This window comes from Triturus cristatus, chromosome 2_1, assembly GCF_964204655.1.
Source record: "Triturus cristatus chromosome 2_1, aTriCri1.1, whole genome shotgun sequence".
Lineage (NCBI taxonomy): Eukaryota > Metazoa > Chordata > Amphibia > Caudata > Salamandridae > Triturus > Triturus cristatus.
Window position 1 is genome coordinate 1,120,500,500 of NC_140581.1, and position 26,831 is coordinate 1,120,527,330.

Below are 26,831 nucleotides of genomic sequence, written 5' to 3' on the forward strand. Positions count from 1 at the left end.
CGCACTGAGACCCAGATGGTCACGTGAGAACACAGGTGAGCCACTAACCCCCAGCCCATAACCTTGGGACAAATGGACTGACCCCAACCCCCCCCCCCACCCCAACATAACAGGCCAGAACCAGTCCAATAATACACACAGCAGTACGCCCAGAAACCAGCGGGGGCGGTCACGGTTGACCTGCGACGGTCAGGAGCAGTAATGAGGCAGAGAAAACCACTGTATACACCATACCAAGAAGAGAGCGACAGCTCAGGCAAAATTCACACATCTAGTCGGACAGACGAACGGGGAAAAGCGGTGTCCAACAGGCGAACCACAGAGCACTACTCAGGAGACAAAACGCCTCCAATCCACCAAAGTAAGCACGCCAGCCTGAAAACAACTCCCCCCCCCCCTGCCTAAGCATGGGGAGACTGAGACCCAGGAGGGGCCCACAAACGCCGGCCCATATGAGGTATCCCTTCCCGGCAGCTAAAGGTCCCCAAGCTGACAGGGGTTCAGCAACAGCGGCATCAATGTCGGACAAGCTGGATAAAGTGCTGGCTTCTATAGAACACTCAAGTGTCACTATGGAGGACAGGTTCGGAACTCTGGCCACATGCCTCAATCTACTCAGAGATGACCACAGTAAACTAGCAGACAAAGTGGTGAACGGAGAAAAAACCCTCTCAACTCTCGAACCTCAAGTCAAGTGACAACAAGAAACTTTAAAAGACTTCTGGTCTCGGGTCCAGCTCCTGGAAGAAAGAACGGACGATTTGGAGGGACATACGCTAAGAAGCAACATCTGAATCCTGAACCTACCGGAAGGAACAGAAGGGTCAGACCCCGTAGAATACGTAAAGGCATGGCTCAAATCATTTAACCCAACATTGGAGCTGACCTCCTTCTCGGTGGAAAGGGCGCACAGGGTCCCGCTGCGGCGTCCAGCTCCGGGGTCCCCACCTAGACCACTACTGCTGAAGCTCCTCCACTACCGAGATAGGGATGCAGTGTTAAGAGCATCCGTCAGAAAGGACCCATCTGCATGGAGGACAAACACGTCAAGCTATTCCCGGATTACTCTCAGGAGGTACAGCGACTACGTACCTCATTCCTGGAGGTCAAACGCTTGCTCCGATTAAAAGCAATTCAATACGCCCTTCTTTTCCCAGCTAGCCTCACTAATTTCTTCACCGACCCGAAGGAAGCATATGACTGGGCAGAACAACACTTACAAGGCAAAGGAACCCGAGAGACCCCACAAAGTGAACAAGAACTGGGTGACAGGTGGCAACAACAAAAAAGGAAATCCCCAAAACAACCAGGAACATAATCCGGGACATCGTTGAGAGGCCCTCCTGATCTTGAACAAATAATCGCGGAACGGCGGAGAGCGCTGCAGGCGGCAGCGAAGCTGGGCTCAACTGCAAGGAGCTCAGACGGAGAAAGTGGTCCACACATCTTCACATCAGAAGAGGACTTAAGTGATACCAATACCTCCCGGGAAGGCTCGATGACCCCACAATTGGTGACCCCGCACACGGTGGACACACTCATCTGAGTGACTTTAGTAACTGCTTGAATGTTCCCAATGCTCTTATCTCTCTCTTTTTAATTCGGGACCATCGCCTTCGTTTCAAACTCTCACTGCTTGACAATCTCATAGCATCTTCACAACACGTAGGTGCCGGAAAATACGACAATTGGACACCTAGGGATCCACCGGTATCTCACTCATTCACATTAGCTAAAACAGGACACACACACTGCACACCCAGGGAGCGCTGGGCCACCACCCCCTTACAACACACTAGAGTACTCAGATAATGTTCAGTTTAGACATACCACCAGGTGTGGTAGGTCCGCAGAGTTGGGACCAAGTTCCATTGCAGTTTTTCACCCCTTCCCTCAACCAATCCCCACCCCCACTACCAAACATCCACTACAGGCAGGCAGCACGGCTGCATAACACCAGTCAACCTCAAGATGGGGGGAGGCCAGGTACCACTGAGCCCCCAGGACACCCCAACATGACCATAGACACTGAAATTAGTCTTATCACACTAAACTTTAGGGGCATGCACACAGTAAGCAAGCGATATGCCATCTTCTAAATCAAGCGGCAACACGCGCGGATAGCCATGTTACAAGAAACACACCTCACAGCACATGAGCTGGAGCGCTTGCGCAGACGATGGCGGGGTACCCTCTGTGCCACCACATATTCAGCTTATGTGAGAGGAGCTATGATCTGGCACAGACCGAGGATCCCCTTTCAGGAACTTCAGAGAACGGTAGACAAAAAGGAGATATTCACTCCTAGAGGGGCTCCTATAGGGCCAACCGGTGCTCCTTGGCAGCATATACGTCCCAAACACAGAGCAAGACAAATTCTGGGACCACCTCTCAGGGATCCTAGCCCAACACACATCAATACCATAGATATTAGGGGGCGACTACAACTGTGTGCTGGACCTCACCTTAGACAGATCCCACCCCCCTACCTTATGCTCCCCAGCCCATAAACAGACAGAACGCTATTGGTCATGGGTATCTCACTGGGCACTAGTGGACGCATGGAGAAATCGACATCCAACCACCAAACTCTATTCCTTCCACTCCATCCCTAACAATCTATGGGTAAGACTAGATTGCTTCCTGTGCACTCCAATAATAGTTCCCACGAGCCATCAGTCAGACTATCTGAGTCGGACTCTCTCTGATCATGATGCACACATTTTATCCCTGAGGTGGCGACGTCCCCAGAACCCACCTGGAGACTACCACGGGAATGCCTAACAGACCACGTATTCAGACATGATCACAGGAATAGCATTGGGGACTACTTCACAACAAACAGGGGCACAGCCTCGTCTAGGCTGTTGGAATGGGACGTATTCAAGGTAGTCGCCATGGGAACACGCATTAGGCAGATTGCGGGAGTTAAGAAAACCCTGGAACACACGTTAATAAAAACGGAAACTAATTTAGCGGCCATAACCAAAGCAGCAGATGCAAACGCAGCAACCCCGACCCAGGTAGTGCAGGCCAAAACAGCATATGCAGCAGCCCTATTGGACTTGCATAGATACAATTTCAAATCATATGCAGCAAAGATACACAGGGAGGGCACCTATCCGGGACGCTTCTGGTCTGGCTAGCCAATTACAGAAATTATAGGCCCTGCTGGGAATCTAGTTCAGTCACAAGCAGAAATACTGCAGCTCTTCCACGACTACTACACGGGCATATACAAGAGCCCAACATAGAATAGCCATAGATCAGTGGAACAATTCCTGGACCCCCAACCATACCTCAAATCTCAACATCGAGTAAATCTTCGTTAGACACAGTCATCTCATCCACAGACATAACCCATGCAATCCAAGCCCTGGTACGTAACAAAGCTCCGGGAATGGACGGCCTACCAATTGAATAATATAGCACCTTCTCCTTACTACTGGTGCCACGCCTAGCAGACATGTACGGAGAGGCACTAGAGAGAGGCGAACTCCCAGGTTCACTCAGGGAAACTCATCTGGTGTCATTTCTGAAGCCGAATCCCGTCCCAAAACTACTGACCTCCTATAGACCCATAACACTGCTGACAGCAGACTGCAAAATCCTGGGGAAAATATTAACAGACTGATCTGCCCAAATTCTCCCGGCACTAATTCACCCGGACCAATGCTGGTTTGTCTCAGGTAGAAATACTTCACAAAACATACACAGACTATTCCTTGTTTAGGACAGAGCTCGCACCACATATCCTAGAGCCGCCTGCCTGATACTAGACCTGGAGAAGGCCTTCGATACCCTCACATGGCTGTACCTTTTTGCAGGGCTCTGCTGGTCGGGAATAGGCCCTACCTTATTAGCATACACACTATATCTATACAATAAACTCACGTCTAGAGTGCGCATGGGACGATACATTTTTGTCCCCTTGCAGGTAGAGAGGGGCACGACACAAGGGTGTGCACTCTCCCCCCCTGCTGTTTGCCATGGCGGTAGAGCCACTGGCGATCCGCCTTCGCCAAGAGAGGGAGGCCTGGGGCATCCCCTTAGCAGGCACCACCCATAGTGTATCGATATATGCAGATTACATATTACTGTATGTGCGAGATATCATGGCAGACCTGACTCTGATTTGGACCACTCTCAAAGAATTTGCAGTAGCATTAGAACTTAGGGTCAACTGGGCCAAATCCGTGATCTATCCACTGGACCCAGATGGAAACCCCCCAGAGGATCAGCATGGGAGGCTGGAATCTCGCCTGGAGCGCACATGCCGCCTGAAACTTAGGAGTCCAATTATACCACTCCCCACGGATTTATACGAGGGCAACCATTGTAAGGCACTGGCAGGGATAAGCAAACACAAAGCAAACACACGTAGATGATGGACGGAGTACTGAAACTTTTCAGACACTCACCCCCAGTCACAGATCTGGGTTGAATCCATCAACATCCTTTAGCTCACTTTGCCACCCTAATTCAGACCCAGCCATATACAAATCAGTCTTGACCCCGTGATTCATGGGAACAGTCCAGCCTGAACTGCCAAGCCAGGTCTTCCCTGGACCGGAAACAAGCATCCTGGGACCGGTTTCGGGGTAACACCCCTCATCAGCGTGGCAGGCATAAGGGCGGCGGTGGGCTTCTGGAAGACCCTCCCCCTGGCTCCAATCGGAAGAGTGGCCCTGGCTAAAATGATAATAGTACCCTGACTACTATATCACTTCACTAACCTCCCGGTCATTCCTCCCGTTCCTTTTTCCAGGAACTAGACTCGCTACTTAGCTCCCTTATCTGGGGCACTGACCGACACAGGGTTGCGATGGCCAAATTGCAACTTTCGACTGACCGCAGAGGACTGGGGACCCCATACTTTGAGGTATACTTCCTAGCCGCACAACTTCAGTGGATTTCCCACTGGACAGCAGAGCGCTACCTAGGAGAAACCATTACAGAGACCGGGCCTATACCACTGCCAGCAATTTGCCGACTGCTCCTGCCAAAGAAACAAATACAGGAGTAGACCCATAAACCCAGGTGAGACCGGGTAAATTTTGTAACAATGCAACAATGTCTCAACTGGAAATCATTTAAGAAGGACAGTTAAAATAGTATTATACATCATAAGGACCGGGGAGAAAAAAAAGGGAGACCACAAAGGTAAGGGTAAAGTCAACCAAATATTATTGTAGGTAGTTATAACAGCACTACATTACAATTAAATGTATGGTGACCATAACACACAAGTGAGCACTGGGCATGCTGATGACAAGTGACGGCGCAGTGACAAAGGAGTGAGAAGATAACAGCATGAACAGTGAAAAATTGGAAAAGAGTCCCATAATCTCTGGATGCGGTTCTATACTAGAACCATTAGGAAAATACATTGACTCCTTCCTGAAAGAATGTGTACCCTTAACTGACACATTTGTGAGAGACAGCACACACCTCACCAACATCATCGAAGACAGACCCTTTGACAGTGACAACAACCTCATGGTACGCCTTGCCATTGAATAACTGTACACCAACATACCCCACACGGAAGGCCTCACCATTATCAAAAACTTTTGGACGCACGTCCCAGACCGCACCGCATCCCCAGTGACTTTATTATGGACTTACTTTAGACTGCTCTCCAGAATAACTATTTCCCCAACAAGGACACCTTTTTTCTATAGATCAAAGGTGTCGCCATAGGCGCTTGCTTCACCCCCAACTTTGCCATCCTTTATGTACATCATCTCGAAACCACCAAATTCCTATCTGCACTAAACCCATTGTCAAACAACATCAACCTCTGGCATCGATACATTGACGACATCCTTTTACTTTGGCATAGCACATAGGAAGACCTGGCATCCCTTATAATCTGGTTCAACAACTGCCAAACCCACCTCGCATTCACTTCTGATGTAAGATCCAACGACCTCCCCTTCCTCGACCTCACCCTTCACGCAGAAAAGGGTTCCTTGGGCACCTCCCTATATCGTAAACCCACGGAACGCAACACTCTCTTAATTTATTCAAGCTTCCACCCTAGAGGCCTCAAAGATGGACTTCCTTATGGCCAATTTCTTCGCATCCGGAGAAATTGCAAGTGGCAAAAAGACTATTTCAGAGACGTAGCCATCCTCTCCGAAAAATTGATCAAAAGGGGTTACCCCAAACGTATTGTATCCCGTGCATCTAAACAGGCGTGGTACTGCCACAGGGATGTTCTTCTCTCCCCTTTTCCCAAACAGACCAACTTACGCATACCCTTTGTATCTACCTACTGTCCTTCCAGTAACATGGTCAGTAAGGTGATCAAAAGAAACTGGCCCATATTGCGGACTAACCCCACCTTTAAGGAACCTCCCCTCTTTTCCTACAAGAGAGGGAGCAATATTGCAGACAAACTGGTACATGCCATTACATGGCCCAAAATTGAAAAGAAAACACAATCTGTGACCTCCATGTGGGGTCTCCCACCGATCATCGGCCACTTCAAGTGTCAAACCTGCTTAGCATGTAACCTGACCTACAATACCAAGAAATTTGTCGCTGCAGGACGCACTTATCAACTCAAGAATTTCTCCAACTGCCGAACCGCCAACGTTATCTACGCGATACGTTGCCCCTGCGACCTACTATACATCGGTCAGACAACACAGATGGTTAAGCAGCGGATTCTCCACCACCAAAGCCGCATAAGATGTAATGTGGATACTGCGCCTCTTGTCGGACACTTTTAAAAAAAAAATGCCAAAACAGATCTAACATGGCAAGTGATTGACTGCCAAGTACTCCCCATCCATGGTGGTAACCTACAACTTCTACTGAACAAGTGCGAGTGCCGCTGGATAGGTCGCTGTGCCTCTGTCAATAATGGACTAAACACCTTGGATGAATGGAACAGGGTAATCACTGTACCTTGACCCCCCTGACCATTTCCCTTCCAAGTCACTTTGACTTGCCCCCTCAGTTGTACTATCAATCTGGCTGTTTACCATTTGCGCTGTTGGTTAATGCTTATGGGGAAGTCCGTCCCCTGTGTATGTCTCCACCTTGCTTCCTAAAGGTTGCGAGACTAAAGCATAATCCAGTTGTTCATTTTTAAATCATGTGCAACCCTTACCTCCTTTTCCCCTCCTTGTCTCCACCTTGCTTCCTACAAGTTGCAAGACTAATGCATAATCATGTTGTTTGTATTGAATTATGTATAACCATTACTACTATGTTGAGTAGAGAATTGCATATTAACTTGTTCTTTATGCATTCGTCCATGTTGTGCACTGAACGGCCGTATTTCAGAGTATCTCTACATTGTTTACCGTTTAGGTTCATTGATGCATCTATTAACGTCTTTATATTCAAACCATGAACACCGTTTTGTCTAGATTTATTCGATACAACAATGATTTTATATTGCTTAGGCATATGATTTAAGATACTGCCTTTAACAGTGACTTGTTTTAGACCAACTCGAAATCAGCAACAATGACTATTATATTGCTTGGCGTATGATTTAAGATGCTGCCTTTAACAGTGACGTGTTTCAGACCAACTCAAAATCATAAATAATGTTGCTCTTTTCCATTAGAAACCTTGCGTATGTTTCATTACACTTGCCAAATTTCTTGTTTTACTGTAAAATTGTTTCTGCATATGAGCTGCACTGCAGCCTCGAACACTCTACCTTCGGTGTTTCATTTCCCTCTCTCGATTACACTTTGTCTGGTCCCCCTGGGGTCCCCGGATTAGGCTTCCTTCATGCCCAGTCTAGTCTTTTTTCTTCACGTAACCTAACATACTGGCTTTCTATCTTCCGGCTTCCTTATATGCCGTTTCTCTTACACGCTCCGGTCTCGTACCAGAAGATTGCGTCCTCACCTGCCTGAATCATTCCGACTGTCTGTTTGATCGCACATGCGTTCACGGTGCCGGCGCTATTCCGGCACTTCATTAATTTGGACCTCAATTAATCAGGTATGCTTAGGTGCCACACAGCCTCCCTTTCTACGACTCCCTGACTTCTTGTTGCATAGTAGGTTGTCCATACCTTGTCCTGATCTCGGGGACCTCACAATCCCCGCCGAGACTCATTGTCATTCGGCCCTCTTGCTCCCCACGCTGGATCTCCAGGTAATACACTCCCTGTCCGCTCCTATGCCCACTTCAGTTACCTTCTTTCTGGGCTTTTCACAGGGCAGTTATCATACATGGCCATTGTTCTCTCTTCCCACAGTTGACCTTACTTGGCTCTCGCCTCGCAAGTTCCGAGTCATTCTCTCAGTAACATAGAGACTACCTTGAATTTTCATCTTCGGTTGGACCCTTGGCCGCCCTACATACTTTATTTTCTTGCTTTTTCAGGTATTTGTCCATTACTTGGACTTTCTTTGCCTTTTTTCTTCCTTTTACGGGTCACTTATCCGCTTACATTACTCTCCCTTTCTTTCCCCCTCCTCCCATACAGCACTATTGTTCAAACTAAGTGACCATTGTCCTGATGATGACCTGAAAGCAATCAGGTTGAAACGCCGTCGACTACTCAGCACTGAACCATGGCGCTGTTGTGGTCAATTTATTTACCCCAAATCTAAAAACACAGATTGTATATAATTGCATTGTATTATTGACGACATTTGGTATTTTATCCAATTTTTCGACGTTCACGCTGTTATTTTCTCACTCCTGTGTCACTGTGCCGTCACTTGTCACCAGCACACCCAGTGCTCACTTGTGTGTTATGGTCACAATACATTTAATTGTAATGTAGTGCTGCTATAACTACCTACAATAATATTCAGTTGACTTTACCCTTACCTTTGTGGTCTCCCTTTTTCTTCTCCCCGGTCCTTATGATGTATCCTACTATTTTAACTGTCCTTGTTAAATGATTTCCAGTTGAGACATTGTTGCATTGTTACAAAAGACTGCCCCTGCCATGCACCAGGCCCATGCCGACATACCCACTGCAAGTGTCAATAGCCCGCACATGTATGCAAAGGATACACCGCATGTCCTCAGGATTACCTATCTACCCAGAAGCAAGAGATATTATGGGTGGACCACTCACTTCTCGAGATGGAATCCCTATTCGAGGACGGACAGTTATGCCCATTGACCAATTAGCTGAAGACAGCGGCCTCCCCCCAGGGCAATTCCTTCTGCACAGACAAATCATGCCCAGTTGCCGTCTACACTGGGACCTGACCGAAGAGGAATCCGTGACACACCCTTTACAATATACTATCCTCCATATGGGTGCCGATTAGCACTTGGTTACCTGGCTTTACAAAGCCGTACGAGAACTCACAGTCAAACCACTAGACTCACTGCGACAGACTTGGGAAGAGGAGCTAGGACGACCATTACATGGCAAAGAATGGGAACGCGCAGTAGAATACCCCAAGAAAGTATCCCAAAACGCGCGCTTCAAAAACATACAATTTTATATCCTGCACCGCACATACTTGAACACCGGCATGCCTCCGCCGCTTCTACCCAGAAACGCAGTTTTCATGCCCCCGATGTCAGACTTTCGATGCAGCTTTCCAACATATGTTCTGGAGCTGCCCCACACTACAACCTTACTGGAGTTCAATACACAAGACACTACAGTATATCACGGGCTCAACAGACATGAATACATGGGAGGCCAGCGCATTAGAAGTGTTCCGGTGGCGAAAACAACACAAAGTTCAGACATGTTTCGCATCACTGGCTATACTGCTGGCAAAAAGAGGAATAGCTATGCACTGGCGGGCCCAACGGGGCCCCTACTGGCAGCCTGGGTTGGAGCGGTTAATAAATGAGGAACGGCAGAAGAGGAAGTGATTAGAAATGAAGAGGTGAGGGGGCTATGTAAGCGACACATATCCACAGAATGCGCCCTGCTCCTACATCGATTCAGACAACAGACAGCACACAGCCGACCACCCACTGCACCCCAGAACCCAGCAGTACAATCGACCCAGAACTCGCCTGCCAGGTCCTACCCACGTCCCCAGGCACCACTAAACCCCCAACACCCCACACAGACAGAGACCGCTGCATCCCCCCACACACCTAATCTCATAACACCAACAGCATAACAGCCCCCACACAAAATGCACCCGCCTGGACACAACCCAACCCCTTCAACCCGAACTCGATCCATAGTTAATAGTTAAGAAATCACACCAGTAGTTTACAGACCGGAACTTACAGGAAGGATGTACATCCATGAGACGCAATAGAACACACAACACAACCAACAGATATGCTTACAAGCTTACGTTCCACACATGATATGCACTGTCGCTCACACATTACCGTTAACATATCCATTCTGAGAAGGAATGTCTAAAGTACATGTGGAATGTAGATGATTGACATACAACTCATGTAAAGATGCAAAATACCAATAACATTTTTACAACACAAAAAAATGACGACAACTGATCCATAAGCCCAGAGAACCTCAAAGAACAATGATGATGATGCCTACTCTGTAAGAGACTATTGAAGACATTAGAGTGAGTCACAGCAGAGTCCATAGTGAGGGAGATTTCCCATGGGGACGTTTGGCTAAGAACCCAGCATATGACAAGAGCCACTTTGTTTCTTCAAAAGCTACCTTCAGATTCCTTATGTGAACAACACTTTACAGGCTTGATGCTGAACTGGTTTTATAGCAATACCACCAGGTGTCACTGTGTATCGGACACCACAAATTTGAAACACTGCGATGGAAATCATAAAGCAGGTTTACATAATGTGCCATAGAAGCTGGTGACATCCGATCCGTTTTGTTGGCACCTCACAGATGCGGGATCAGGAGCATCCCAGACTGTTCTCTGCTTTTTCGATGTGGTTCTTTCAACAAATCCTCCAATTTGTGGGCTTTGGAACCTCCTTGGGCATCATTAAACCATGTGAAAAATGCCAATGAAATGTTTGCAATGCAAATTAATATCCATTACAATGGAAGCATTAGATACAGGTTACTGCATTTTAAAGTTGAAGGAACAAAGAACAAACACTAATAACCGGTGACAAGTTGTTCCGATTTACACTGTGCAAATCATGCAATCATTTTTCTCTAGGTCAACAGTTGGCAAACTCTTTGTAGGGCTACCGCTGCCGTCTGATACTCAATTACATACAGGCACGGAAACCACACCGCCATCAATAGAGAAACAAACATGGGAAACCCAAATTAGATAAACCAATAAGGTTAGTTATTCCTTTATTTGCATGACATTTTCCTTACCCAATATTTGGCATGCGCCCAAATAATTCCTGGAATTCATCCAATGCAAGCATTGATGTATGAATCTGTAATGGGGCCTAATAAAAAAGAAAGGACAAAAACAACTGTTATGGCAGTAAAGAAAGATATTTGAAAATAAAACAGATCTATTAAGCAAACTGCGTACGTCTTAAAGCGTTTCGTGAAATATGTCTAAACAGGCAAACTGAAATTATTCAAATTAATAGATGTATTACTGAATGCAATTTGTGTCAATGGTCGGAATGCCTGCTCTTCAAATAATCTGGATTAAGCATTTAAATGAAATTAGTATGTACCTGTGCTTTTGCATGCTTTTATGTTAAAAGTGTAATTTGCTTACAGCTTTTCAGTTGAATTTCAGATCTATGGAGAACAATAAACTCTATGCTACTGCCCAAAACCCCTATCAGCCATGTCTAACCATATCCTAAGCCTCAGAGTTCAGGCACCCTACTGGTATGTAATATGCTTTTACATTGAAAAGGTGCCACTATTTACATATTTTTAGAAGATCTTGTTCACTTAATCTTGTTTTTCAGCAAAATAATTTATAAAAAATTGGTTTTAACTAATTGTATTTCTCGCTCATTTACCACCCATGTTGGTTTTCAAAACGCAGTGATTCTCTTTAGCAGGGGAGTAAGTGAGAGGATGTTTAAAGGAACCACTCTCTTAATGAAAGGAGGTTTGAAGGAATCTGTCTTGATGTAATGCTCTGAGGAGGAAGAAAGGACGACGAAATGAGAGAGAGGGAGAGAAACTCAGTCCCCTGAACTGGAAACATTAATTTGGTCCTGCGTGTATGTGATAAGCTTTGACAAGTGGCATCTTTGCAGTACATTAATCTGTGTGTTCTGTGGATGGAGTTCCTGCCAAGTACAAAGCCAATAAGGCATAAAATAGAAGATACCCATCCGTGTTGCTTTGTGGAAGTGACAGCACCCGAGTAGATCCGCCTTTGGTTAGTGAAGTAGTTTACTGATGTTCAATTATTTAAAACTATTACATCTCGGCAGAGAAAGAGAAAGAGAAAGGGCGGAGCAGATAAAAGCAAACAATACCAGAGCATGATAAGAAACACTACAATGTGTGTTTTTTAAGGGCGTTAAGGACCTTCCACACAGTTAAATTGCAGCCCAATGAGGAAAGTCCATAAAACTCAAAAGGTGCTTCGTGCTATCAATAATAATAAAAACCTTTTTCACCTCAAGCAAGCGTTTAAATGATAGAGTATGTTTGAGCTGCTTTAATTTGCACGCTGCTTCATAATTCCTTAATGGTGAGGTGCGACTCTGAGGTGTGTGATACAAGGAGATTGGGCATGGATGCCCGGGGTATCAGGGGCATCTTTAATTGTCTGTTGTCCCTTTCCTTACTTTATGTGAATCACAGCAATTACCGGTGCTCCTACAATGGCCATCATTTTCCTACATACGGCCATCATGGGCATTTTTGGATTTCCTGTTGCTGATTTCAAAAACATTATGAAACGTCCCAATAGATGGCATGAATCTTCTTGTAGACAGGTTAAGACAGCAGCCCCACATGTCGTTACGTTTAGGATTCGGAGTATTGGCCGGAGCCAGTAGCACCTCCAAGGTTTCTGAGCTTCACATATGGAGATCACATGTATTAAGGAATCTTCTGCTGTGCCACATCATCTGCATCGTGTGTCAACTTCCCCCTCTTTATGACCATGCCAATAACCCCTTAGGTGGATTAGTCCAAAACGAATTTGCATGAGGGCATACTTTGCGTGATATGGGAGAGGCAAAATCAGGTACTAGGGTATTGAGCCAGGAGAGTAGAGGTTCGCTGCCCAGCTGCCATGATGTGGGGATTATAGACCCTTTAGCTCCTGCTGTCATGAGATTATTTTTGCTTGCTTTTTTAGCAATTGTGCTATGATTCTTGGCAGTAAGATGTGTTTTAGTAGGTCTTCCACACTTAAGGCCTTGATTAAAATTGCCAGGAACAAACCCCATGTTGAGCCAGGATACTGGATTTTCTCCCAGAGCACATGTTTTATTGTGCCAGTTAGGGCCATTTGCAATGTTCTGCAATAAGCTATGAGTTTGGCCCGAAGAATCAAATCCTGCTTTGGCAGTTTGAATTCTAGCCTTATTTGTGATTGGCTAGTATAATCTGGAAGCGCGAAGATGCACCGATTGCAGATACGTTGCTGTTTATCTAACCACTCATAGAGGTTGACCTTAAACACCTTTGAGCCATATGTCAATGCGGGCATCACATTAGCCGCCACCACTGTTAGGAGGACCTCTGTGTATTGGCATGCAATGCCTCGATTATGTTGGCCCATCTTGCATGTCAGATGTTGAGCCGTCATTTTCAGGGAGCCCAGTTGGGCATTTTTACCCCCTCTTTCATCCAATGTGACACTGATGTACCAGAAGCTTGTTGTTCTTTCAAGTCTTGACCCTCTGATGGACCAGGCACCCTTTTACATCAAGTGTCGTTCAAAGATCATTGTTTTAGTCTTTTTCAGACTGATGGTGATTTCATTTAATGCACAATATTGTTCAAGTATATCCAATGATCCCTGAAGGTCAATTTGGGTGTTGACAAGTACCACTGTATCACCTCAATACTGCAGAATTTGTATTTTCCACATTCCCAGGCGGGGTGGGCAGATCCTTGGGACTACCAGATAGCTTTCCAAATCTGCCATAGATAGGTTGAAGAGCAGAGGGGCCAGTATACAGCCCTGTTGCAGCCCTGTTTAAGAAAAAAGTTCTGACGTCTTCCAATTGGCTGATAGTTTGACTCTTACCCATGTATTATAGTATAGTGATTATAATGCCACTAAGAGATGTGGTCGTATCTGCCACTGCTTCAGCTTTTCCCACAGTCTGTCTCTAGCGATGTTATCGAAAGCATTAGTGAAATCAATAAATGCTGCACTTAACAGGCGGCCACAAGGCTCATTGCTTCATCAATCAGGAACATTAAGGTCAGGAAATTATCTTCTATGTGGCTATGTTTTTGGAAGCCAGCATGGAACCATGGAATCAATTTTTTCTCTTTGGCCCAAAATTCAAGTTCTCCGTACAGTATTTTAGCATAGCACTTCCCTTCAACATCCAATAGTGCTATCATTCTTTAATTTGTGGGTTAAGACTCTATTTCCCTTTTGGGATATGGGTAATAGAGTTGAGCCCCTCCAACTTTCCAGAACAGTTGCCATGAGATAACATTACGAGAAAAGATGGGTTAAGATGGTAATCCAAAGGTTCAAGTCAACGTTTAATAGGGCTGCAGGGAGGCTGTTGGGCCCTGGTGCCCCAGCAGATCTCATGTTCCTTAAGGCTATTTTGGCCTTTCTTGGGGGTGGCCCATAAGATGATGCTGGGTAGTGTTCTTGATATGGCCCTTTGCCTCTTCCCGAGTGGGCCCTCTGGAGGATTAAGCTTCATCATCGGGTTCACCTTGACTCCTAAAGGTCAGGGTGGGCTCAACCGTATTTCAGGGAGCTCTTAGGAGATGTAGGCCAGGGGGACTTATAGATAAAAATCCTACTACAAACCCCAGGTATCCCTTTATCAATGGGGATGTAGTGGATATTAAATTGGTAAAAACGGGTCTTCTTGGAGGTTATGGTCCTTAGACCCTACGAGACTGCCAACATGTTTCACCCCAAAAATTCAGTGGCCAAAATTGGTCATGCGCGTTCTTAAGGGCACAGCAAATATTCTTTTCCTGGTGTTGACCCCAAAAAACGTTTTCTTGACCTCTGTATTAGTGTTTGAAGGTACAGAAAGCTGCAACCTTCGTGACAATAATAACAATAAAATCAATGACAGTGGGGAGGATACTTATCTTAGGACATAAATGAACCAAAGATATTTGGTTTGCAAGAGCATAGAGTACCTGAACAAGAACCTTCCATGAGAGTATAGTGAGCCTGCTCTACACTAATAAACCAAAACAAATCTGACTATGTGAAAGCCCAAGCCATTCCTTTTTCGGACATGGGGGGCACTGTGGATTTTACATTACACATTATGCTTTATGGGTGAGTCACCTTAGCTGAGGCTGGTAATCCTGAACCTGGAACCATTCTTCAAATCCTTCTGGTCATAGGGATAGCACTATGTAAGTTGTGATATTACATTTACCCTAAATCCTGATGCCTAATAGGAATCTGCAAGTTTAGTGGTGGCCTATGTTCTGTGGGTACCACAGCCACCTGAAAATTGCAACTGTGATCAGCTATTTATGAACAATGGTTCTATAAAATGTGTACAGGGAGAGAAGTACCTTGGTGCTCGCCTATCTGAAGCAGTACATTTGTTAAAACAACTGGCTTTTGAGGTCAGCTAGCGGTATAAAGGTCTCCTGCTGAACTGTGGTCATTACCGCTATCATTTACTATCACAGTTTAACTGGTCTTATTAACCACACAGTGCATTTTTATAACAGTACTTTGTCCCCCAGAAAGCTTACATTTTTTAATGGGCCAAAATTCCAGGGTACATTTTAAGCTTATTGTTTGGGGGATTTCAAATATTTTAGGCTTTGTGGCATTTCTAAAGATGCTCAAAATTCTTGGCTTTGGCCCACCAAAACGTTCCCATCTTCACACAGGGAGGTTTAGAAAGTAAGAAAAAGGTCAGCCATATCCTAGCATACTTGACACAGTCTCATTTTGCCTGGGCCCCTTTGTACATTGCTTGAGCCTGTCAACAAAGTCTTAGAAAGAGCACCATACCATTTTACTGTCCATAAACTCTAATCAGACTTGAGCTGTGCAAAAGCACTATAAAACAGTTCGGCATTGTTTTACTGTCCCGGTTTGTGTTACAAGTATTATTAATTTTGTTGTTTACCATTTCAAGAGACCTAAATCTTCCATATGTTAATAAAGGCCTATTCTTTTGAAAACATATAGTTCTGACTGGGCATTAAATTTAAGGAGTATGGTTATGATGCCATAAGGCATCTAATCTCCAAAGGTACCACCACACAAAAGAGTAAGCTTTAACGTCAGAAGCAACTTGGTTACCCAACCAGAGTCTAAGTGGCTAATAACACTAACTACTTCGAGATTCAGAGAAAAGCCTTAACAAGCCAAAGCATAAGAACTCATCTTTTGCATGCACGAAGTAGAGCACATTTGATCAGTGGCAGCTGGATAACGCTAAAACAGATGCAGTGCAAACATTCTACAACAATAATACAGAGACAATTGAGTGAGACAGAAAATGAAGGGGCATAATCTCCCAGATAAAAATTGAAAGAAGGGTGCCAAATAGTTAATTTTTTTGCACAATGTTACAAATAAATTGGCTAGATGTATAGAATTCACAACAAAGGTTTGAACTGCACCTCTGAAATACCTCAATACTTAATTGTCTGCCAATAGAGACTGACCATCCCCTGTATGTTTTTGTAGTTTGGCCTAAAGAACATTAGAAAACAATGAGTGAGTTCTAAAGTCTGATTTCAATAGGTTAAAAAACAATCTCGAAATAATTAAATATGTAATTTCATACACCCTTTCATTTGTCCCCCCTGCTCTTTCTACCATATGACAAAGGATCTATGTAGAAGGAAGAAGATGGATAAAATGACAACAAACATAACTCACAATTAACATACTTTAATCTGCTGCGCGTTCCTCTAGGGTAGGTAGATTCTACATTCTGTGGCTCACACAGTAGAGCTACATTACACTGATGTTACATGTTCATGACCAGGAAGCAGATATATACATGGATAATCTGTTTGTAAAATGCTATAAATATAAATCCTGAAATAGCTCCATTCGAGATATGAATTGACCATCAAAGAAAGAGCTCTCTGACCAAGACAAAGCCCTCAGACGCTGTTCAGGAGTATCAATAAAGAGAGCAAATTTTTCTGCATCGAACCAAAGATCCATCATACCATCATTATTTCACCTGCACATTTCTTTTCTTTTTACCCCATGCACCTTGTTTCTCAGCCGCCCTCCACTGCAGTGTTCAGTAAATTTATCTAATTCCTTTAATCAAATATGGAGAAGAAGCAGTACGAATTATCTATACCACACAAAGAAAAAAACGAATTTTGTCTCTTTAAAAAAAAATGTAAAAAGCCATCCGACTCTGGGAAGAAGCTATCAGAAGTAAACAGGAATTAATTGACAAATAAACATTTTGCCAGATGTTTTCAATAACACTTGGGCAGCTTTTCAAACAATAAATAAAAATCTGGTTTCCCATACCTCAGGCTTACTGAAATCTGCAACAAGGTAATTTGGGTTTCTTAATTGGTTTTCCAGACTTTCCTGTGCAAAAAGAAAATAACTTGGATCAAACATACATTGTATATATCATCTTGCTGAAGTGTTGCTTGCTAGTGATGCAAGAAGTGCATGTCATTTCTAACAGACCGTTTACTAACACCACTTGTTTAAAAATAAATTCCGAGTTGTCTCAAATTCTCCCCAGATTGCAAGATTAATGTACAAATAAAAAAGATAAAAACCAAGATTATGCTATTAATCCTACAGTGATTAATTATGGAGAGAAACAGAAAGAACCATAAAAGTAAGTTGTGTCCTCCACCAACTCCATCATAACAAGCTACATGTTGGTTACAATTATAACAATGTAAGAAGAAAACATCAAGGATTTCTGTACTAGATATATATTTCTATAGACTACAGTTGTGAATGTCATACATATCAGAACATTTCGGAGCTTTATTATGAGTTCAGCAAATGTGACCGAAGAAAAGCATGTGGTCGATTCTATGGCAAACTGCATGGCAAAGCCTCGAGTACTGCCCTACTGCTTTGAAGAATTAAATATTCTCTCTTTGTACACAGAGTCATATGTTACAACAAGATTTACAATTTGAGAACAATACAAACTCTTGAGTACATAAGTCAGATGCATGACAACCGAGAATTATAATATGTGCCAATGAGTAGAGCGATTAAACACATTGTCTTTATTATGATAGTTGATAGTTAGCTAATGTACATGATGGCCAAGGTCTTACGGTATGACTGATAAAACTACTACCAAAACTCTTTTGCGAGGTGTATGTCATCACATGGAGACTTATAGACTCATGAACGTTTAATGCAATCAGGTTTGATACATATTTGTAAATTAAGTTGAATACTTATTTAAATCAATACCAATGCATAGCAGCTCTTATCTATATATACCATTTCGTTTTCCAGATCAAATATGAATGTGCATTACTTTTTCAGATTGAGTGGTCACTCTGCTCGTGATACCAACATAGCTGAAAGCAATACTTACAAAGTGAAATGTTTTTGGAGTTTTAATTTGAACAGCAATCCCTCCATGTTGGTAAGGTTCCAAGTCTGATGTATTCCCTATGCTGAAAGAATAAGGCGAAACCACTGTGAAAACATAAGAAATACATTTAATTAGAAAATGTGGATTTACCAAGTCCCAGGTTTTATTTAAAACAATTTGTACATTAAATTTGCCATAAAAAACAGACCCACAACTAGGAATGAATAAAGTATGTGCTCACTCCACTAATATGTATAAATTAATTTCTACATAGCTATGCTTTTTTAATGACACTAGATATAAAGAGCATTTGAAGCTGCAACCTTCTGTTATAAACAAGCCCACATGTGTGTAGTAGTGCTTCAATATTTCTTTTTGAAGTAGAAGCAGATGTTAAATGAAAAGGTGCTCTTCTTCACCACAATCAGGGAAAGGTAAACACCTGATTAGCTCTTAATTTCATTAACTCCCTTCCCGTGCAAACCTTTGGAAACACTGCACCAGGGCCGAAAACTGCTTTATAAGTCAAAAAGAAGAATTAGGACAGGCAATATAGAGTGTTTCCAATTTACGATTATCTCAACGCTTTAAATTTGCATTAATTTTGTTTATGCAAAGCTACCTGAAGTATCTCAATGAATCTACAGGCTGAGTAAACTGGGGAACCCAGAGGAGAGAAACTGTCCCTTTCGCCTTTATTCACGTTTTTCTGGAAGAATGTCAACAAGCAGAAAAGAATGGTTGGGAGTGATATGCAAGAGACCAATTACCCACTGAACGTTTTCTTTTGAGCCGGTACCTAAAGTGATGCTTCTGTTCCAAAAACATGTTTAGCAGGGAAAAGAATTCTGGATGCTTGTCTGGCATCAGATCTATCTATATCTGTCGTAGAAGGAATGGATGTGTGAAATAGATCTGTAAAATGTGTATTTTCACATCCTAGTAGCAAGGCACTACAGAAGATTCCTCCAATTCATTGTAGGGAGCAATCACTAGAAATACACAGTTCTGCCCTTTGGCTTCAAGTCTGCTTGACAAACAACCAGTGTCAGGCTTCCAGCAGTCTCCAGAGTGTGATTCCCCAGTCCTCTTGGACTGGCTAATGGAACATCTGATTTCCGCAATTATTGTTTACCATGGATAAACCTTTCTTTTCAGAATAGAAAAGAAAACTATCCACATCCAAACAATCTATTGCTAGACGGATAGCAGTCTGTATTATATTATTCTACTTATTGGCAAACCAACCTCAGCCATGGTAACCTAAGACTATCTCTCCCAGAGAAAAAGCAGCTACAAACACTTGGATTCAAAATACACCAACAGCTGACATCGGCAAAGCAGCAGCATGGTTATCAAACCACTCATTCACAAAACACTATTGTTTAGATTTAGAAACATAGGCTAATGATTTAATTGATGCACGTTGTCTTTTATGATTTTTTGTTAATCAAAATAAAGACATAAATAAACTGAAACTGAACTGAACTGATTTAATGGACCTGAAACGTTGAACATTTCTTTAGATAGAGAAACTACTCTCTGTTCACTTAGGCCTGGTGCCTTTTCTGTTTCTTGCTGCTGTCCAACAGCTTTCTTCTGGCAGATAAAACTAGCTTGCTACTCTAGTCTAACGCATATGACTATCAATGAAGATCCTACATGAAGGAAAAAATGTTACATGTAGTTCTAATTCTGCATCATTGTAATCCTTATTGAAGTCAAATCAAATCAGACTTTATTCGATTTTTGTTTCATAAAAATCATAAAAGCATACAGTTATATCATTATATCGCAGTATTGAAAAAATAAAAACATTCAATTATGCATCAAATTATTTTGCAATGTAAAGATAAAATTCTCATAATTTTTTCCTACATTTGATAATAATTTTTAGAAACATAGCTATCTCTCTTGTAACACATTCATTTTCCAGGATCTGCAATGCAATAAAAGCCGGACGGCATTGCTTCAAGTCCCATAATCTTAGAATAGGTATAATCCATCTCCTCCTTATTGCCTTGTAAAACTTGCAGAAAAGAACAGCGTATATTGTAGATTGCTGGGAGACCTCGTTACAAGGACATACATCTACATAACGTTTTAGACCAATCGTGTATTGTTGGAAAGCTGACCAGATGATGGAAAGCACTTAGTCTGAAACTAGTCAAACCGAATCTGTCGTACCCGCTTGGTATATTAATTAGATATTACTGAATACCAGGAGTACTTAACAGCAATTGATTTGAGAGTACCGTTGGATGAGAGGCCTTCCCAGCAAATCTAAGTGCCTCCAAGTGAGCCATACATGTTTTTTTAAAGCTTTTCTGGAGATAGAACCCATGGATGGGGGTATCAGTATAGTAGCCCGGTTGCCCCAAATCGCTCATGAAATCTTTTATATATTTCAACCATCTTATTTCTAGAGCGTGATCTAATTTGAGACTATATATTAAAACTTCATGGTTAAGTGCTGTATTGGCTGTAGACCAGATCAGGTGCCAAAGAAGGACCGGTTGCGCTTTTATTATGTCAGTTATAAACGTAACTCCCAATTCCCCATGGCAGATATAAGACGAGGTACTATGTGGGACAGCCAACAAAAATCTTAAAAATGCATTCTCAGTCTCTTGAATTAAGTTTACATCGCAATAGCCCCAAACCCCTGCGCCATATATTGCTGTGCTGACGCATTTTGCACTATAAATATGGAGCAGCGCTGCCGGGGGTTTTTTGCCTAATTTTTTAGAAAAATTGACCAAGGCTGAAGTTGCTCTCATAAAATGCAGGTTTCTAGTTTTAATTGCATGGCTCCAGGAACCCTTGGAATCAAAAATATTTCCTAGATAGGGGTATGTGGGGGTATTTTCTACCTTTTTATTATCGATGTAAATGGCTCTAGTCTTCATACTACCTCTCCCTATGCTCATTATAAAAGTTTTACTGGTGTTTACGGTCAGGCCCAGGTTTTTCATAAACTCATTATATGTATGAAGAGATCTTTGCAGGCCCAGCGGTGTGCGCACCATTATAACGGCATCCTTATTGAAGTCATAAATGACCCACCTCCCTCCCATGCAGTGTAGGGTTGGGCATTGGAAAACAAATATTAAAGAAAATACATCTATTTCACTGTACAAAAAAAGAACTAATTCTGAGAGGAACTGCCAGTAGATTGCATTTGGGTAGGGGAAGTTCCTGGAGTCTTAAGAGACAGCACCATTTTTCTCAACTGTCAATGTAAGTTGTCAGACTGCATTTTTTCCTTTTTGTTCGCCCTTTTCTTGCACATCCGATGCAGCAATGCAGGCTTGAAACAGCTCATTAGGAGGTCATCAGTTTACTTTCAGGAAAAAAGTTTATCTCAGATAGGCTGCTCATCATAAGGACAGATGGACACTGACACTATGTAGTATTTCAAAAGACAATACATCTATGGATGGTGCTCCGGGGTATATGGACACAGCAGGGAATTATTTTAACGTCTATAGCATCAATGAAGAACCTATGACTCAGAATAATAGCAACAATATGGTACGAGAGAGGGAACGCCTGCATTGTAATACTGCGCTCTTTGGAATTTCAATATTACAGGAACACTTAATTAGATGGCAAAATACTAAACCTCCCCAAATAACCTTTAGCTTAAATAGATTGGAGTCAAATTCTCCCAACTATCTACAGCAAGAAATGGACACTAGAGGAAGGCTATAATTACTTTCACTGGTAAGGAACAAGTGGTTCAAGAACTAAACTTGATACATCTTTGGCATGGTTAGCAACAATGACAGTGCCAACTTGCATGAAAATTAACTTTTACATTTCTATGTAGGTCAATAAGATGGGAGGACATGCATATGTTAACCTATGCAGCAATTTGATATGGAAGCAACCCCACAGTGGAACCATGGCCCTTGTCCAGACAAATTAAGACAGGTTTTGAGTTATATCTACTTTAAAATCGGATGATTTCATTAATTTTAAGTGCTAAAGATCAACTGGTTGAACGCGCATTTCATTTTAGTCATGCTGGACATCACAAAGCATGTCAGAACAAGTGAAAACTTCTCAATGGTACTGAGTATGTAACACATTCAAGTTTACGTGGAGTAACAAGAGGAAAAGCTTTATGGCAAGAAAAAGGCCACAAGTTTCAGTATAATGACAAACTCACTGGAGTGTTTTCACAAGTATAAAAACAGATAGTTATGATCTACAAAACTGTGTCTCTGTCTCCTCCTCACAAAACACTGTTGACAGAACACAAAGAATAATGATTTGTGCCTGTAATTTAGGGGATATTTGCTTTTGCAATGGTTTAATCCTCAAGGTCAAACTAAGAGTGCCCGAAATAGGAAAGGCCATTCACTTCAGTAGCCAAGCCTTCAAGGTTAACAATGTCATAAATGGGTCTTGAATTATGCCCTGTTAGAAAACCTTGCACAACACATCCCTTGCGATTCATTTTTTCAACAGAGTTAAACATCCAAAAATAGGAATGAACGAGGCCAAAAGTAATTAAACAAAGTGACCTGTGAGTAACTCCTCTAACACTCTGTAAAATATTGGGAAGCTGTAAGACGTATCACCCTACCAGTTTCTTTAATATTTAAAGTATCCTCTTCTGAGTCTTGACCTTGCACATCCAAAATAAACACGCTGGGTACTTGGATTTGGTACAATTGGTAAACCACTGAACCTGGACAATACCCCAAAAAGCGAGTATCTAGATTGTAAGAGCACAACTGATCTGCAACTCAAGAGAAGCAAAATGAGCCAGCTTGGGAAATCTGCTTATAAGCGGTTGATTCCCACACCACAGGCCATAACAGCGGAATACTGCAAACAGAACCACTACCATAGTTATAGTCTTCTGTCAAAAAAGTTGGGCTTGAATTCATCCTGTTCTGTGAAATATTGAATGCAAGTGGTATATTTCTTCTGCCCTTGAAATACATTCTCTGCAAACAAGACCAACGTATGACAAGTTCTAAATACAAAATAACTGTGGACAATCGGTTACTAAGGACATAATTGTACTTTTGATAAATCACAGCCTCCAAAGAGCTAACAGAATGAGCGGGTTGTCTACACAAGAGAAGATACGTTTTCGGTAATCAGAGTATCATTGAGGATTCACATTTTAGAAACTCTTTACAAAAAACCGATGACTTTCTCCCTCACAATCATAAAGGGGGCTTATGTGCAGACTTAAGGGTGCTTTCTCGTGATCGCCCTCTTCAGGAGACATCGAACCCTGGCTGCTCAATCCATCTGCTTGCATGTTATGCTCGCACAAGTGCTTTCAGACGTTTCAGTGTTAGGAAAGGGCCATTCACATACAGGGCACTCAAATGGAAGCGATCATATCTGTTTTTTGAGGGTTGGGCACAAAAACAGGTCCCCAGGGCCAAAAGGTTAAGGCACCTCGAGAATATTCCAATACTGGGCCATCAAATCAAACTGCAGGATGTTTGTAAGGGTTTGTCTGTTAAGTGCTAAAATAATTTGCAAGTCACAGTCATGCTCCTCTTCCAGATCAGGAAATATGGATTTCGAAGTGAGTTGGGGAACAATATGGTGCAGACACATAACAGGGCAATATTTGGCACCAATTAATTTTAGAAATGAGATAATCATGGAATCCTGGAAGAAAACACTTGACAACTGAGGCTTTTGAAAATTGCAGAGTCTTAATATCCCGAAAGAAAAACAAATTATTATCCACAATGCTTATAAAGCATCACAAAAAATAACACACAAGAATCAAAAACAGGACAGGAATTTACTAATGAACTCTCATTAGTGACCAAGAACGGAGCCAAAAGCAGGCAGTATCCAACAAATCTCATCGTAAAAAAACAGTCAAATTGTCTTGGCTGTTTAAAATGGCCACTACTCTCATTTACATGCAAAATATAAAAGGGATGTAAGCCAAGAGACAACGGTATGTTCAATACCAATGTCCAATATGGAGCAGTTATGTAATAAATGGCTTCAATTACCTTCCTCATTCCTCTATTTTTCAGAAAGAGGGGTCACACGCTGTCGTCACAGTACTTGGATACCTTGCCTACCAGGATACATTGCTTGCTTGGTTTTAGACTCCTCCCACTAGATGGCTTCTAGATTGATGAATTGTTTAAGTAACTAAACATTATGACCATTGGCTCAGATTTTTTTTTTACAGCACGTCAAGTCTAAACCTTTATCTTCCTACTGCAAGCCCATTAACAAACACTGAAAGTAACAAAAACATAAGTTGTGCAGCTGACTGTGTTTGACGTAATCAAAGGCGATCACCGGTCACAAGCGGAGAAAAGAATTCCTCAGCTATCATTGCTATTGCTGTGAAAGATGGACCCGCACATTTCCAACATGAAACCATGTGCTTTGATTTGAGTATACAGTGTCACCTGGCTGCATTTCCAACATTTCAATACATTTTAATATGTATACACATAGGCTGCACTAGCTTACAAAATACACAACATCGAAAAAGAAAAGAGTGGAGTTGTGCTTCATAGAAGCATTACAACTAGCACCATTTACACAATACCTGTTATTTGGTGTTTGGATCCATTTAAAGAAGACATGCCATTAACTTCACGAAATGTTACCACATGCCCGGTTTCAAGCTTGTGTGGGTGATTTTCAAGGCAAGTGACAATGCCAGGATCAGACTGAAAATGAACAATGACAATGTAAAAGGCGTGACTGTTGTAATTCAGCAATACCGATCTCTAAAGCACAGACATAAAGCATTCAAGTTTTGGGAACTTCTTTATAAAAGAAATTATGCAGAATCTTAACAGTCCTAGTAAGTAGCTTTAAAACAGTGCAGAAGGCATTTTGCTTAAAAAATATGAGCATTTACACATGTTTGAAACACTATATTTCCACCTTAAAATCATGCAACTTTAACACCAACGTCAGACCTTTGAAAGTGAACCACATTGAAAAGAAGGTTTTAAAAAAACGCTTTATTTAGTTATTTTCAAATGGTAGAACATGAGGCATCACTGAAGTCAATGTTCAGTATTTAGGGCATGCACATCTACGGCTGCAGTATAGCCATGCAAAAACGGCAGTACAGAACCTATAATTAGGTAGGGGACACCACAAAAAGGGAAAAATAGTATTACAGTCTCTTGTGAACAGCCGCCGAATAATGTAGATGTTTACAGTTGGCTTGAGGGGTCCTTTGCATGATTGAGGGTCAAGATAGGTCAGCCAGTAATACTGGCGCAGCAGGCTCCATATTTCAACTGTCTGCTGGTCTATGGAGGGAAGAGGTGTCTCTGGAACACGGGGCTCACGGTTCGATCCCCGGCGCCGGCGCAGATTAGCCCAGCACCTTGTGACTCTGGGCAATAGCTCGCCTAATCTTCCAGACGGCCCCCAGCGCCGGGACATCTCTCTGGAGGCAGCTGTGCGCTTTACAAATGCTGGCATTTCATTTATGGCAGCAGAGCACCATAGACCTCTGAATGTGTGGAGCTGGTATTGAGATCCCTCAGTCATTGTGCATATCAGGGCGGGCAAGACCTCTTTCAATGCTCTGCACTTACCCATCAGCTGAGCGAGGGCAACAATTAGACTGTAGGTGTTGGGAACGTCCTTTACCTTGCCTGAAATAGCAATCAGGGGGTGAATGTCAGGGTGAGGTTGGCGATTCTGTTAATTTCTCAAAATTAGTGTGTTCCAATAGGCTTGAATCGGTGCGCATTCCCACTCAAAATCTAAGAAGTCTGAGGCACTGCATCCAGCATTTGTATCCGTAGCTAAGCCATGTCTGGCTAGCACGACACGGGGGTGTAGTATATCCTCTGTATAAACCTAAGGTGCAGGAGACGTAAGCTGTCATTGGGTGAGACTTGTTTAGTCTGTTTGCAACAGTATGTCCAGATTGCAGTCAGAATGCAGAACCCCAGTTCAGTCTCCTATTTATGTTTGATATTGGGAGGTGGAAGAGGTTTTACCACGGTGATGTCATTATAGATTCTGGAAATGAGTTTAAGCGGGTTGGGGTTTGGCACCACCATCATTAGGAGCAGCCACTCCTTGTGCTCATGCGGTAAAAAAGCATACATGTCATGTATTGTACTACGGAGTCTATTGTATAGTGGTGTCTGTATTGCGCAGGGTTGGCCTTCTGACAGAAACTGTCCAAAGGAGAGGAGCCTAGAATTCACAAATCATTCTCCTATCTTCGTCAGCCCTTTGGCTAGCAGTTGCAGACCACCCCTGTTTCTGTTGTCCGAGTACTTTGGGACTATTGATTAACG

General features: G+C 42.7%; 1 protein-coding gene across 2 annotated transcripts in view; it reads right to left on the reverse strand.

The window, feature by feature from the left end:
- Positions 1-26,831, reverse strand: part of UBA6 (ubiquitin like modifier activating enzyme 6) — a 658,681-nt gene that overhangs the window by 409,010 nt on the left and 222,840 nt on the right. For both annotated transcript variants that reach the window (XM_085636514.1, XM_085636515.1), the window contains 4 exons: positions 25,103-25,226; positions 18,544-18,647; positions 17,493-17,555; positions 11,246-11,322 (listed from right to left, as the gene is read on the reverse strand). In XM_085636514.1, coding sequence (XP_085492640.1) covers positions 11,246-11,322; positions 17,493-17,555; positions 18,544-18,647; positions 25,103-25,226 — 368 coding nt within the window. The remainder of the gene's footprint in view (positions 1-11,245; positions 11,323-17,492; positions 17,556-18,543; positions 18,648-25,102; positions 25,227-26,831) is intronic.